The sequence below is a fragment of the Anabrus simplex genome, chromosome 1 (assembly GCF_040414725.1).
Source record: "Anabrus simplex isolate iqAnaSimp1 chromosome 1, ASM4041472v1, whole genome shotgun sequence".
NCBI lineage: Eukaryota > Metazoa > Arthropoda > Insecta > Orthoptera > Tettigoniidae > Anabrus > Anabrus simplex.
Genome location: NC_090265.1, coordinates 246,245,526 through 246,261,515, shown reverse-complemented (window position 1 = coordinate 246,261,515; position 15,990 = coordinate 246,245,526). Strand labels below are relative to the sequence as shown.

The 15,990-nt window shown below is 38.9% G+C and overlaps 1 protein-coding gene across 1 annotated transcript in view; it reads right to left on the bottom strand.

Moving 5' to 3' along the window:
- Nucleotides 1–893: 893 nt before the first annotated feature.
- The window catches only part of LOC136886360 (serine/threonine-protein kinase/endoribonuclease IRE1), a 387,729-nt gene continuing 372,632 nt past the window's right edge, over nucleotides 894–15,990 (bottom strand). Inside the window, exon 16 of the mRNA XM_068231041.1 lies at nucleotides 894–9,179. Within this exon, the coding sequence (XP_068087142.1) occupies nucleotides 8,265–9,179 (915 nt within the window). The 3' untranslated portion in view covers nucleotides 894–8,264. The remainder of the gene's footprint in view (nucleotides 9,180–15,990) is intronic.

Here is a 15,990-nt window from a genome sequence, read left to right as displayed (position 1 = left end):
ACTCATAAACATTGATATGGGCAAAGGAGCAGTGCCATAGGGCACTTGAAGCATGATAAAAGTTTGCCTGGACAGACAAGTCGAGGTACCGCTTGATACACACCGCTGGCAGGGTACGAATGCATCGCCAAGCACATGAGGCAAAGGAGCCTTATTGCCAGCAAGGTAGAGTTCAGGCCAGTGGTGGTGGTGGTGATATCCTAATATGGGTACTGTTCACATGGGATGAAATGAGGCCCCTGGTACACCTGCCACTATTCCTCACTGGTGAATGATTTAGAAACTGCTGCCAGTTCATGTCCACCCATTTGTTTACCTCTGCACCCTGCAGGAGACCTGTACCTACAGCAAGACAATGCATCAGTCTAACACTCGCAAATTATGGCCAGTTTGTTTGACAAACACTCCATGGACAGGATGACGCTTGCTTAGCTCCCAGCATCATCTGGCCTTAATCCTATTGAACACAAGTGGGATACTACTGAGAGGAATGCCCTGGACTCTCTTCCAAGCAATCTCTATGCAGTATGGGTGGTTGTGCAATAGTCATGGACCAGCATGTCTTTCCAAAGCTCCTGGTGTGTTATGGAGACTATTTCATGCTGCATCGCCTCCATCATCCGGTCAAACGTAGGTGTTACGCGCTACTATTCAGGTATCTCTAATTCAGTCACTCCTAAGTGCATTTTGAAAATTTGCTGTTTGGTCTTGGGGCATATATCAGATACATTTTCATGTAGCCTGAAACATGTTACTTTTGGGATGAAAGATTACGTATCTTCTATACTTAATAAAATCAACTAAGCGGGCATTGCTGTAAGTTTCCAAAGCAATAATATGCAGATATTATATATCTGAAGTTTTCAGGTTTTTTGGTAAGAAATAATCAGTACAACGTGTAAATATATAATATATTTGGTCAACTTTCATGATACAAAGTGTGTGAACAACATTATAAAACCCCTTTTTTCAATTAAAATATATTCTGATATAAAAACATGATAAATGTTCTATTCAGAGTCCATTTCACTTATTCATAATATACAATATCTTACAATAAAAACACATACAATTATTCAGAAATTCATCTCTCTCACATTATGAAAACATATTTTGTTGATACACACATCCCATTATCACAGCTGAATACAGACAATAAAAATCAACACACATTTGCAGACAATCTCATGGTGTACCACATACACTCTCTCTCTCTCTCTGCTAAAAGATAAAAGAGAGAGGTATGTAGGCAAAATATTGAGTGTCCAATTTTCCCATTGTCTGTTGTCTGACTCTGGCGACTCCTGAAGATTTCAGGGCTACAATATGGAAGAGATGCTCCTCCTTAAGAAAGACAGCAGCTGCATTATGAGCCCTTGGCAATTCTGAGTAGTCCAATTGAGTTTATACCTCCCAATGTTTCACAGAATATTGTGCCAGGTATTCTGAAGGATCTGCACTCTCTTAAGGTCACTTAGTCTACTGATATACAAAATGTTGGGAGTTATGAGCTCGAATGGACCACTGTCCAAGCCCAGAAAATTTATTTAGTTATCATTGTGATGCCAGCTGTGATTGTTTAAGCTATAACAGTGGTTTTTAAGGATCCAACTTTCCATGAGAGGGAGAACTAAACATACTTCTTCTGTCACCCTAGTCCAGGAAGCTCCTGGGTCAGACAGTGGATCACTAACATTCATTTTGCCCTCTCCTTGTCCTGATCCACTCTGATGCTTCATATAGGCTATTATTACAGAGGGCTCACCACATTCAAAGGCATTTTATACCCAACTGCACGGTTTCAATGAAGCCGCCCTTAACCCGGAGAACAGGCATCTTTAGCAGCCACCCTTAATCTGGAGAACAGACCCTGCATGCAAGATTTCAGTGACGTTTCCTCCAATGGGGAGCCAGCACCCACCTACAGAAGCTCCTTTGCCTGAAGCATTGGCTCGTTTAGAGAGTCAGGATTTTTTACTGCGTTGAGTCGCTGGCTGTACAGTAAACTCCATCTGGTGGTGGGTAACTCTGGCTAAACATGACATAATATGAAGAAAAGCTACAATGAATGACGGAGTACTTTCATTGTAGCTTTTCTCAATGAATTTATTAATTCCCAATTAATACTATATATCTTGTACAATGTGATAGTATAATGTCGATAAGTACTATGGAAAATATACACAGTAAAACCTTGTTAAGACGTTTCTGTAGGGGACAAGGAAAAAGAACGTGTTAAACGAGAAAACGTACTAATGCATACACAAATAAAAACTATCCAGCAAGGACATGGAAACACTAATATGATTTTTTCCAATATGATGGTATTTTACGCGGGTACCACTTCTAAAGATGAGTGTAGAATATTAAAAGATGTGAAAAACACGAGAGAACAAATATGAAAACCTTTTCCACTGGTGATTATAAAATAACAACAGTGCACTGAAAGGTGCATATAAAAAAAAAAAAACACCAGACAACATGTATGAAAACATTTGCACCGGGGGCCATAAAAATATGTATTATTGCAGACCACACTCTTTCTAAAACAAATTGTAGTAGAAGACTTTTATTTCACACCAGTGGGTAATTAAACATCATTTTCTGCTCACATTTTTAGACACTGAACTGGAGGTTACACTCGACCTCGACCATGTGAGACTGTGACTTTGGCCGCCATTTTGACTCAACAAAATTTCAATCAGACCAACTCGAATGATCAAGTCAAATCTCGAAGGTGTAAGTTTCAACATTCACACTACCTCTGCACGCTTAAATGTGGGTGCCAGTCCACTTTCTGATAGATTTTAATCTTGTATTCATCAGTAAGGAATTTCACAACATTTTCCGAATCCATAACTAGGCTGTCACAAGAATTATGCACCACACTAGTCAACTTCATATGATTATTTTCCTCATCCAGATGTAGGCTATCAGGCGACAAATATTTGCTATGGTACCCTTCACTGTACCACTCAACACAAAATGCATTTCTAATTTCTAAATGGAATGCAAAATACAAGCACAAACAGGTGTTATTCAGCAATCTCGCTGCTAACCAGTAAGCAAAACTAAACATTCCTGAGGCCCCCCCGAAGTTGCAACTTATCTTATGATGTTCAGGAATTCAAGGCATTTTCCCGTAATCACGCAACTGTGGTGAAGGCTCTTTCTTATCTGAGTTGGAAATCACATTCCTTTCACAAGGGATGACAAGTAACATTTCCAGGGCCAGGAAAAATGTGATCGTAAGTAGTAATAGCAAAAACTTGTGACGTGATCAGTGAGTAATTTGTATACAGATTTAATACAATGAGAATCGGGACTTCAAATTTATGACATGCTAAGTGGGAAAACAAGTTAATGAGGAACGCACTAATGAGGTTTCACTGTATTTGCATTTAGCCAATGTAAAAAACGTTAGTGTAATAGGTACAATATACAAATTATATTTAGTTATACTGCGGCATACTACCAATACAGAATACTGAAATTTAATGAAATTTCAATAGCTCTATAGCAAAATATCAGACTATCATAAGGTTTCTACCAGATTAAAAGAAGGAATATTAATTTTATCAGGTAAATTTTATACATTTATTCTACAGTATCTTATCCATAGTGGGTTTGCCTAAGGATACAGAATAATGATAGATTTGTTCTTACATACTGTAGTTAATAAATAATGTCTCTGCTAATCTATCTGTCATGATGTCTTACTGTGATCAGTGACCTTGATCCTACACATAGAATGTCAACAAAATGTCTCCAATGTAAGAAGATTGATACCAAAAGCAATCAACTTAAACAAATCTGAAGCCTGGAGACAATGGCAGAATACACCCTCTGAGAAATAATAAAAATCTGATCTTTGTAAACACCACAAATACTTATCAAGACATGATTACTCAGAGTATATTTATGCAACCTATCTTGAAGTAAGACAACAGTAAAAGGTTTGGGTCACTTATAAACAACAGAAGAGACAATCAACGAATACCAAAAGTTGTGATTAGGGACCATTCTGCAGCCAGTGGAGCAGATAGACTGGAATTTTTCAGTGAATATTTTACTTCTAATTTTGCTACACCTGTTTATAGTATGCTGATTTTTCAAAAATCAAAGCTGTTATTGTTCTAGTCTACTAGTCCAGATGGCTTCAGTCCTGTCTTCCTTAAGAACATAGCAGTTAAGCTCTTCCATACCCTATTAGATTGCAAGAAATCAGCTTCATTTCCCGTATCAAATCCTGTTAACAAAGACTTAATAACAATAAAAAATCTTCTACCTTTTTGATACTTATATTTGCATTTTAGCAAATCAATTAATCATACACAGTACATGTTTTGTTCCTTTTTAGAACATCTTCAGCTGTTTTACATTGCTTAGGTGATTCACTAAGTATTTATCTTTTTAAGAACTCCTAAACAGGTACCTTGTTTTTCTTAAATACTACGTAAATTTAAAATAAATTAAAATAAATTAAAAACAATGTGGATGGTTGAATGGGGTAGTGAAATGAGAGGGAAATGGATCTACTTACAGTTAGCCTATTTTAAAAAATTATTTCTATTCATTTGAACAGATGTTGTAAAAAATGTTTCCACCACTTTTATCACTAAAATATTCCGCTTGTCTTCTAACAAAAGTTTTTGAAAAAATATAACTTTCCTTTGTCACTGTTCTGAATATTGCTAGGTATTCACTTCATTTACTCCCTCCAAGGTGGCTGCTATTTGTTTTAAATTTACAAAATGTCTCTTGAATTCGGCTAGTTCAGGAACCTTGAAGCTGATTGCTGTTTTGCTATTAATAAAGGAGCCTCCCCATAATCTTGTTGTTGTCAAAATCCACTCCTACTGTGACCTTGGAGGAGCTACGGCTGAAGTAGCCTTCGTTTTGTGTAGTAATGATCAGGTATGAATAATCTTCAGGAAGAGTTTCAGAATAAACTATTTTTTATTTTAAACTGGATACTATTATCGATGATTGCATATTCAAATATGCACAAATATTTAAATCCCTTAAAGTTTTCTTAATTTATACTACAGCAGAGACTTCATGATATACATATTGGATCTTTGCAGAACCTTGCCACTTCACTAGGAAACTTCCTTAGACATTTCATTTGGAAACTCTTTAAACAATGAACATCATGTTTACATAGGCACCAGGTCTCCGAGGCAAGATTATTCCCTTATAAACAGCCAGGTAGTTTGGTGGTGATTATTATTATTTTTCTTCGATCTTAGCCAGCTTTGGACCATATGAAGTACATTATTTTTTTCTATTTCTTGCCTTCCTGTCTTTCCAGTATTTCTTTATTCATTCACTATCCTGATCCTGTTATGATTAAGAGGGTGGTCCCACAGGGCAGAATTATTGGACTTTTATGTTTTCTTATATATATAAATGATATGAGTAAAGAACTAGAATCACAGATGAGGCTATATGTGTATGATGTTAACTGTACAGAGTAGTAAATAAGTTACAGGATTGTGAGCGACTATAAAAGAACCTAGACAATGTTGATGTGAGATGGATGGCAGACAATGGTAAGATAGTAAACGGGAGGAAAAGTCAGGATGTAAGCTTCACCAAGAGGTAAAGTCCTCTCAGTTTTAATTACTGTGTTGATGGAGTGATAGAATCTCATGGGGATCGCTGTAAGTACCTACGTGTTAATATAAGGAATGATCTTCATTTGGGTAATCAAATTAACAAGCTTGTAAAGAAGGATACAGATTTCTTCATATGGTTATAGGGTATTTAAGGGTTGTAGTAAGGAAGTAAAAGGCAGGGCATATAGGTCTCCGGAAAGACCCAAATTAATGTACGGTTTCAGTGTATGGGACCTACACCAGGACTACTCAACTGACTTTCCTGACACGAGGCTGACATATTTGAGCACCTTCAAATACCACCGGACCGAGCCAGGATCGAACCTGCCAAGTTAGGGGCAGAAGGCCATCACTTCAACCACCTGAGCCACTCAGCCCGGTTGTTTAAATTTAAGCATTCGTGTTCCTAAATAAAATGTCTGTCCACCCCTTAGTCTCGTTTCTTGATACGGGGTCGGGGATGAGGTGAGATTAATTTATATTGCTTGTTTTACGGCCGGATGCCCTTCTTGATGCCAACCTTCGTTGAGGAGCTGATGAAGATTAAATGAATGATAGTGAATGAAATTGGGTAAGGAAGTAGAAGGAATCGGCTGTAGCCTATGAATAGAAACTGTCCCGGCATTTGCCTGGAAGTGTAAACAGGAAACCATAAAAAACCATTCTCAGGACAACCGACGGTAGGGTTCGAACTCACGCGCCTCCCAAATGGAGAGCTTGGCTCTACAGCCACTCTGCTTGGTCAAATTCTTAAATAAAGAAATATCTCAAATTGACGTATTAACAATACCTCCATGTTTATATGGGCATATTATGACCTTTAAACATAATGGGGAGCAATGCGCTCACTAGCGAGTAACGGCGCACGTAAAGACCTAGCGAGTAATGCTGGGTTAATATTCTTTTTATCTGTAGGCAACTAAAATTAAGAACAGTGAGCTGATATCATTTAATTTCACAAGGAAAAGGAAAGAGAATTCAATCTTATTTCTGAAACATATTCAAACTCCATACCTGAGTGCACATGATCACACTTCAATAAGACTGAGAAGCAAAGTGATTTAATCCTGAGCAACTATCCTGAGGTAGACATGATATAGGCTTTTGGGCTTATGCCGTGTCAAGAAAATAAGGTGAAATTCTTTACGTTTCACAGAGAACTATGCTGTGCGTCATCAGAAGAAAATATGGACTGTCCTCGAGAAAGGCTTCTAAAACAATGAGCTTTGAATTTAGACGTTACCCAATAGAAGTGGAAATGGTACGTTCGTCACCATTTCATTCGTAGTTATTCACAGAACTTTTCCACTCTTGCTCCTGATAAATGATAGAACGGAGCCTTATTTCAAATTCTAAGACACACATTACAAACTAAGAACCATGCAAATAATTTTAGTACAATCAGAGACAATAATCAAATCAAATATCAATAATCAAATAGCTTATCAGACAGACAGGTTGCATGTAAATTACCTTCAACAACTTATGGTTAAAAAAAAAAACTGTAAATGTATAATAAATATTTATCCAGGGAAAATCAGTTTAAGCTACAGGGCAATAATACACTTACAGAGAGTGATTGTGACATAATACTGGAATGAGAGTGACAGAAAATGAAACGGCGTATGGCTTTTAGTATTGGGAGTGTCCGAGGACATGTTCAGCTTGCCAGGTGCAGGTCTTTTGATTTGACACCCGTAGGTGACCTTTATGTTGTGATGAGGATGAAATTATGATAAAGACAACACATACACCCAACCCCCGTGCCAGCGGAATTAACCAATGATAGTTAAAATTCCCAACCCTGTCGGGAATCAAATCCAGGACTCCTGTGACCAAAGGCCAGCATGCAAACCATTTAGTCACGGAGCCAGACCGTGACAGGAAGAACAGGGATATGACAAAAATGGTGTTCTGCCTCTGCTCTGTTCAGGTTATACAGTACGCTAAGTAAATTTGTGTCCTCATCCTGAGGAGATGCAACTCTTTTCAGTCACACCCCCAATGGAGGTGAGATGCAGGTACCTTTTAAACCACACACCAGCCCTCAAGTTAATCATAAATTTCCAGAAAAACTGGGAACTGGGAACTGAACCCAGCCTCCGAGCATGGTAGCCAATTGTGCTTATTTTTACACTATGGAGGTGGACAGTTTACATTTTATATATATATGAAGATTTTGTGCTAAACCTTCTCATCCTGGAAAATGTACCAGATAAAAACTTCCATACACATTTCAAATAATAGGAGTGTTTTACTCTCATACCTAAACTTAAATGCACAGACAATGAAGAACAATGAAAGATTTTATGTGAACTATTACCTGCCTGGCTGAGGAAAGCATACATCTTAATAATCTTCTAAGTGTATATAATACTCACACTTAAGTTATATTCCAGGTTGGCAAAAATTCATCAAACAAAGTTATATTCTTGAGCAAGTAGGTTTCAATTAAATTTCAGGATACTGTAAAGTGGTTCCTTAGCTGTACAGATCATGGATCATTTCAGGAACATCGACCAGTTACTATTTAAAACTACATCAGTCAGTATGTGTGTGCTAAGTATAACAGAGAAAGTTTTGCTTTACTTACATTATGTACATTTCTATTTGCAAATTTGGAACTGATCACTTGATCTTATACTATTGGTTACAAGTGGAATCCGGTAAACACCATTCCACAGGTACTTCAACAGGCTTTAGCTTTCTCCCTTTATGATTGCGACTCTCTCGCCATCCTTGTCCTCCTTGAGTTCCACCAGATTTTCTAGAATAAGCTTTTTCTCTAAACAGAGATCTGTCTTTCTCAACTTTCAAACCAGACTGCAACTCTGCACCTAACTGCCTCTGATATCTTCCATCCACAGCTTCCACAAATGATGATTTTGAGTCCCTAAATTCACTCGTTCTTTTATTTTCATATCTGGCTGTATTGGTCTCTTGTAATTCATTATCCACAACAGGTACATTTTGTTTCAAATCTGCTTGTTTTGTGCAAGTTACGTTTTTTGTATCATCATAACATTCTCTGTTTTCTAAGTTGGTTATACAATTTGAAGGACTGTCTCGTATTCTCCAATTTGTATGATTGTTTGCATTTTGTACTCCACTGCTTGCATTTTCACTTCCTTCTTTAATACCTTGTCTTTTGTGTTTTGGGGAATATTTATTCCCTTTCCATGGATGAACCACTATTTCTCTGGTGAAGAATTCTGATATGGCCTTAGGTTTTAGTACCTCATCACTATTTACAGCTTGAAATTTATGGGAATAATCTTGAAGCTTCCTTAATTGTGGTGCAAAATATTTGAATGCAGTAGTATCCATTGGCTGAGTGCTTAAAGCTATATTCTCCACTTCATGTTTCCGATAATGACTGAAATTATAATTTTCATGGTAGTAACGTCTAAAAATAGGCTCATGTTTGACACACTGCATTGCAAGCCAAGTATGTAGAAGCAACAGAGGAAATCGGCAAATCCAATATTCTACAAATTTATCTGGGATTTCTCCTAAACTCTTTTGTGCACTTTCTGAGAGTTCACGATAGTGATGCTTCTGTAAGAAAAAAATAAAATTATTTTTATAAACTGTAAAAGAACAGAGAGTAATCAAGAAAATCATTAACTCATTCACAAATAAATCCATAATACTTTGTCATAGTTAACAAATAAGCCATCAAACGAGCAAGGAAAAAAGACAGTAAAGAAATAGATTATTTAGACATCATACAATACAGTAGGTTGGGGTATAGTGCTGTAAATGAAGTATTTGAAGGAGCTATACCAAGTGAATGGAAAGTTGCTATAGTAGTCCCAGTGTATAAAGAAAAGGGTGATAAACATAAAGCGGATAATTACAGGTCAGTCAGCTCAACATGTAGTACCAATATAAATGGTCCGTTATTGGACATTATAAATTTTCCAGCTAAGTGATTCCTGGCTGCCAGTGTTTCGCCCCCGTATGCTAAGGTGGGCTCATCAGTTGGTACCTAGCACACCCACCAAGATGCATGGCTAGTGCATACCGTGGAGGCCACTGCGTAGGCTACTTGGAGCTACCAGCAGTGCCAATGCATTGTTTAATCCTGTAATGATTAAGAGGGAGTCTCTTGTAAGGTAGTGTTATTGGACCTTCATGTTTTCTTATGTGTATTAATGGTATGAGTAAAGAACTGGAATTAAGGGTAAGTCTTTTTGCAGATGATGTTATACAGCAGTAAATAATGTTAACATTGATGCTTTCACAGCCCGTACTTGTAGACATGATATGGGCTTTTGGGTTTATGCCATGTCAAGAAAACAAAGGGAAACTCTTACGTTTCACGGACAACTTTGCTCCGCGTCTTCAGAAGAAAATCTCAACTGTCCACGAGGAAGTCTTCTACAATAATGAGTGTTTGAATTTAAGAATGCTTTACCATTGGAGAACTGTAGTGGTACACTTGTTCATCACCAACAATTAAGCTCCAACAATGTATTATCACACCGTGTATGCTTGAGAAGTATCAGAGAGGATATCAGACGAATCAGGGATGAATGTGGTAGAAGAAAATAGTAACTAATAAAATAAAATAAAAATAAATGCAATGAAAGACACCAGGATTATAACAGAACAGAGCTGAAGAATGGAAAGAAAGAAAGTATTTGGAGAAAACCAGAGGATGATATTGAAGTGAGACGGTGTGAGAGGCGAGGGAGGAGCATAACCGGTGTACACACTTCCACAGCTTCTTGTTCAGCTGAGAGTAGGGTCAGTTCAGGGTCATCTTTAAGGGTAATGTGACAGTGGTAATGAACATCAGTGAGTATGAGAACAAGTCTTGGCTACGTTGTCAGAGCCTGTCTACAGACTGAGGTTACATGACTCTACCACTTGCACATACAACACCACTGTGAAGCTCGCAAGGAAATCTTCAATTTCGAAAGAGGAGGCTAAATATCCGACTCTGGGGGATGCAGTGCTACCTAGATTATATGGACTTCCTAAAATCCATAAAGACGACGTTCCCCTTAGACCAACTGTTAGTGCGATAGGCTCTCCTACGTATGCTTTGTCTAAATATCTAAGCAAGTTGCATCAGCCACATATAGGACTACTGAATTGCACATTAGGAGCTCTCTGTATTTTGTTAATAAGTTGTCAACCATAAACCTTCAATGCAATGCACTTCTAGTGAGTTTCGATGTGGAATCCTTGTTCACTAAAGGGCCAACTGACTCTGTCATTTCTCTCATTGAGCATCTGTGAGGACATTACTAAGCCTATTTCATCACTACACGACTTTGAGCTATTTCTTGTGGGGTGGGCAATTTTACAAACAGACGGATGGTTACTACGGGAAGTCCACTCTCGCTGGTAGTGGCTAATTTCTTTATGGAGCATTTTGAGAAGGAGGCTGTTGCTTCGGTGCCCGTCAAACCTATGATTTGGTGGGGGTATGTGGATGACACACTTGTGGTATGGACAGAAGGTCCTGAGAAACTTCAGGAATTTTTAAACCGCTTAAATCAGCAACTTTTAATTTAAACCTAAGAATTTCATTTTTTGTCCGTATTGAACTGAGAAGGATGATAGGAAAAACTTAAGTTTTTCCTATCATCCATAAATCAGCAACATCCTTCAATTAAATTCCCTATGGAGATGGAGTTGGATGAATGCCCTCCTTTCTTGGATGTTCCCTTAAGAAAGAGACCGGACATACCGTCTATCATAAGCCTACTCACTCAAATCGCTACCTCCATGCAGATTCTCACCATCATCCAGCAGAAAAACAGGTCATTCTCATGACACTCACCATGAGATCGACATGAATTTGTGAGCCATCCAATATCCAGGAGGAAATGGACACACTCAAAGTCACGTTCAAAGGTAATGGTTACAACGATGTACAGATCCATAGAGCCCTGCATCCCAGAGGGACAACTCAGCAAAGCTCGCAGAAAGAAGAAGTGAGGGGAACTGCCTTCCTGCCTTACATTCACAACACCACAGACATAATTGCCAAGGTCCTCTGCAAGCATAATATAAAAACCTTGTTGGGCACTGTCACTAAAATTGCTCACAGTTTAGGTAAAAACAAGGACAAATTGTCCCCACTATTACATCCTGAGGTGTACAAAATTCCCTGTACTTGCAGCAAGGTATACACTGGCCAAACATGCCAGTCCACTGGGACTTGCATCAAGAAACACCAAAGAAATATCAATCTCAACCAGCCAGACAAGTCAGCAATACAATAATTGAAAATCTTCCACCTTTTTGATACTTTTTATTTGCTTTTTAGCTGTTGTTAAGCTTAGGTGAATCGCTAAGTTTCTGAATACATTATTTTCAGGTACACTGTTCCTCTTAAAGACTAATTTGAATATAAAATTAAAATAAAATGATGTTAAAACAATGTGACGGTTAATGGGTTGATGAAATGAGACACGATGAATACATAGTTAGCCTGCTTAAAAACTATATCTATTCATTAGAATAGCTGTTAAAAATTTCAACTCTGTTACACTAAAAATATCTATTTGTCTTCCAGTTAAAAGGTTTTTGAAAAATGAATGGCTTCTTGACACTGTTCTTATTGCTGCTGAATGCTCATTTCATTCACTCCTTCCAGGTAGGCTGTTATTTATTTTGAGCTTGCTTAATGTGCCCGAAATTGAGTCTAATGCAGAACTTTGAAGCTGATTGCCGGTCACTTTTTGAGAAGGGAGTTTCGTCTTAATTTCTGTAATGAAACGAGGAAAATAGGAATTTGTTTTCTTTGTAATGAAAGCATGTGTCTTTGCATAATAACTTAATGTATAAAATGGTTCCATACCTTAGTGTTGTTAGACTCCAATTCTACCGTGACCCCGGAGGGGGAACGTTTGAAGCTGCTTTACGTCTAGTATAATAATGGTATGTGTGTTCCGCTATTTGCTCCTCCTTTCGGGGAGGCAAGGCTGCGGAGAGGGGAGGAAGCATGTCGCTTACTGTCACGGCTTCGGCTTTAGAAGGGGTGGGGAGAGTGGATGCACAAAATGGCGGAGGCTCGTTCTTATTTATCATTTTATGGTCTGTGTTGTTTCTTTCGCCTAAAGTTTCAAGACTTGATAATATTCTTTCGAATATAGGGTTTCTATTGTCAATTGTATCTGTTCCGAGGTATCTGTGGAACTGCAGAGGTGAAAGAAGGTGCGGGGGTGAACAGGTCTCAAAATACGAAATTAAAGTTAAGATAAAATTTAACAAGGTTATATTTTCTTTAGCAAAATCAAGAGATAACAAGAATGGCAGGTACAGAGTAGCAAGGTAATAAACGTACAATTACAGTATTCACAGGATTTGGGCTTCGAGCCCTGGACTCACAATTCTTGAGCAATTAGCCCAACTTTACCCAAAAAACAAGATTCGACAAAGGGGCAGAAGACCCCACTCATGTTCAGGAGCACTTGCTCCCAATTACAAAAATAAAGCCTCCTCGAGGCACCCAAAATCAATTTCAAAAGAGCAATCCGCTCTCAAAGTTTAAGCCTATCAAAGGCCACACCAAACTAGACTTTCAAGCTGTCCTCCAAGGACACAGACACAGGGGTAAAAAGATACCCAACCTACAGAGGCCTATTAAGTGAAGAAACAGAAATATTATATGGCCTCGACAATACCAAATTGAGAGGAGGCGAAGCTGCACTCCTAATACATTTTGTTTAAAACCTACTTGGCACTAGGCCGTTAATGCAAGGGCTAATCCCATACTAAAGAGGTGACTTATATGAGAAGACAATTTACACTACGCTAGAAGAAACGGTTGAGAAAATAAGTTCACCTCGAAGCAATATGAGTGGGAGCTCGAGAGGGTTAAGCACTCTCTATCCCAATATGTAGTTTAAAAGATAGAATAGATACTAAGTGTCTTTACATTTTATGGGAAAAGTTACATGGTGGAAAGACTTCGGACCTGCCCCGAGAGTTAAACTGCTGAGCTAGCAAGAAAATAAGTTATTAAAAGGCCATTACCTTGTGGTTGAACTGCTGCCCGAAGAAAGAGGTGCTTCCCGCCCCCTGCTACGTACTTTACACACTGAAAGATGTTACTGAAGTGGTGCGGAGACCCGAGAATCAGCAGTTTATATACTCTCGCGGAAACTTCGAGGCGTTTAAGAATGAGAACACCCTCCCACAAGAATTTTATTGGCTAGGGTTAAGCAACATATCCAAGTTGAAGAAGATACACCTGATTGGTCATAAATTAATTAAAGAAATTCGGGATTGGTTAAATTCAAACCTGGCGTAAAGAAGGGGGTTAATATTGCCAACATAAACAATGACTAAAAGAAATTTAACAAAGAACAAACTTTTGAACACCAAATTTCTCCAAAAAACAGTTCTTGCACTTCGCACTAGGGTGCACCATTGTAGTCCTTCAGTAGTGCCATCCAGAAGAGAATGTTCGCACTTCTTACTACAGGCAAAACAAAAATACATCGAAAACGACCCAGTTCAGAAACTTCAAAATTTACAAGTAGTGACATCTTCTGAAAAACTTGAGAATTAGTACTGTAGTTAAAGTTCAGGCTTCCTCCAGTAGGAGAGTTTCAACTGGCGCAAATTTTAAATTAGTGGCGCGGAGGTGTACCGCCCGGTACAGACCTCCCCCCACAAAAGTCCCACCAAGGGGTAACACATCAAATTGTTTGAAAACAAAGTTCAAGTTATGATGTTGATATAGAAGTTAATTGCAGAAGTATTTACCAACAAATTTCCAAAAAATGATTGGATCCAGTTTCATAATTCTTGTAGTAACTTTTGAAGTAATGTCTTTATGTTTGTAGAAGTTGAATTCAGAAGGAAACTTTTAGTTTTTAAAGTTGAGGACAATTTTCTAAATCCACCAGATATTGCAGTAAAATCCAAAAAAAGGTAGTAATTGTTGATGTTAAATGTCCATGTAGCTGAATAAGTACTTTAAACGTTGATAAGTTTGACGGCCAGACCAGCCGCCGCTGCTTGAGTTCAGAGGAGGCCGCTCGGACCCCTCAAGTACCCTGAGATACCGGTCGCCCGCACTATGAGAGGAGTAGTGGAGTTGAAGCACGCCGCGCCCGCGGCGAACATGCAGGTCGCAGGCCAGTTGCAGGTTGTGCGCCGCACATCAGCCTTGGCCTCACTAAAGAGGAGCGGGCCCATACCCCACCTCAGTGGCGGTACGGCGCCGCGCTGCTGCGGGGGCAATGAAACATTAAAGCTCGGTGGCAGAATTTTGTTGGACCATCATCTTTTTTTGAGGGCACAGGCTTTGTGGAGAGGTTGAGGGGCCAGCGGCGTGAAGATATTCATTTCATATACAAGCCACTGTGTGTTACGTTAGCAGGAGACGGGAGCGTGGTAATGGCCATGGCAAGGACAGGATGTCAGTTTAACTGGTCGGGAAAGGTGTACAATAAATGCTTAAATATAAAGAACATTATAGAAAGGGCAGAAGGCCTTAAAAGTGAAACCCCTCAAAAAAAATATAACCTTCCTATTTCTTTCAAGATTATATGAAGCAAGTTAGCACAGAAATTACACCGGTTTCACCTGTGACAGGTGAACCCTAAATATCCTCTCGGTGGCTGGATTACTTAATAACAACGTAACCGGCGTAAGGAAATCTAGAATAGTACACGGCCCATGAAATCTGGGGGCAAGCTTGCCCGCGGGAACAAAGTTCTTGACCATCACCTGGTCACCTACCTTCAAATTGGTGGGTCTCCGTCCACGATCATATCTTTCCCTAACCTTTTCATGAGACACTTTAAGATTGGCTTTAGCCTTCTTCCAAAGATCTTTAATATTATCTGGATCTATTGTCTCAGGTAGAATGTCACTCAGAGACCAGAGGTTAGAGAGCGGCGTGTTGGGGACAAACTTGAACATCAACGAAGCTGGAGTAAATTTATGAGATTCATGAACCGCCGAGTTCAAAGCAAAAGCTAACCAATGCAGGGACGTGTCCCACCTAGAATGATCTTCATGATGATAGGCAATAAGCGCGGACCTGAGATTACGATTAACCCGTTCAGCCAGAGATGGTTGAGGGTAATAAGCAGAAGTTGTCACATGAGAGATGGACAGGTCAAAGCAGAATTTACGAAATAGATTAGATGTAAAAGCCTTAGCATTGTCAGACACAATGTATTGACACGGACCAAAAGAAGCAAAGATGGAATTTAGACAAGTAATGGTGGACTGAGCGGTAGCCAGCTTAGTCGGAAATAACCAGGAAAATCTTGTAAAACCATCTACCCTTTGATTGGGGGAAGGGTCCTACATAATCAATATACAGGCGTTCCATAGGGCGCGAAGCCTGATGAGAAGACAAAAGGCCTACCTTGGTGGACATGGTGGG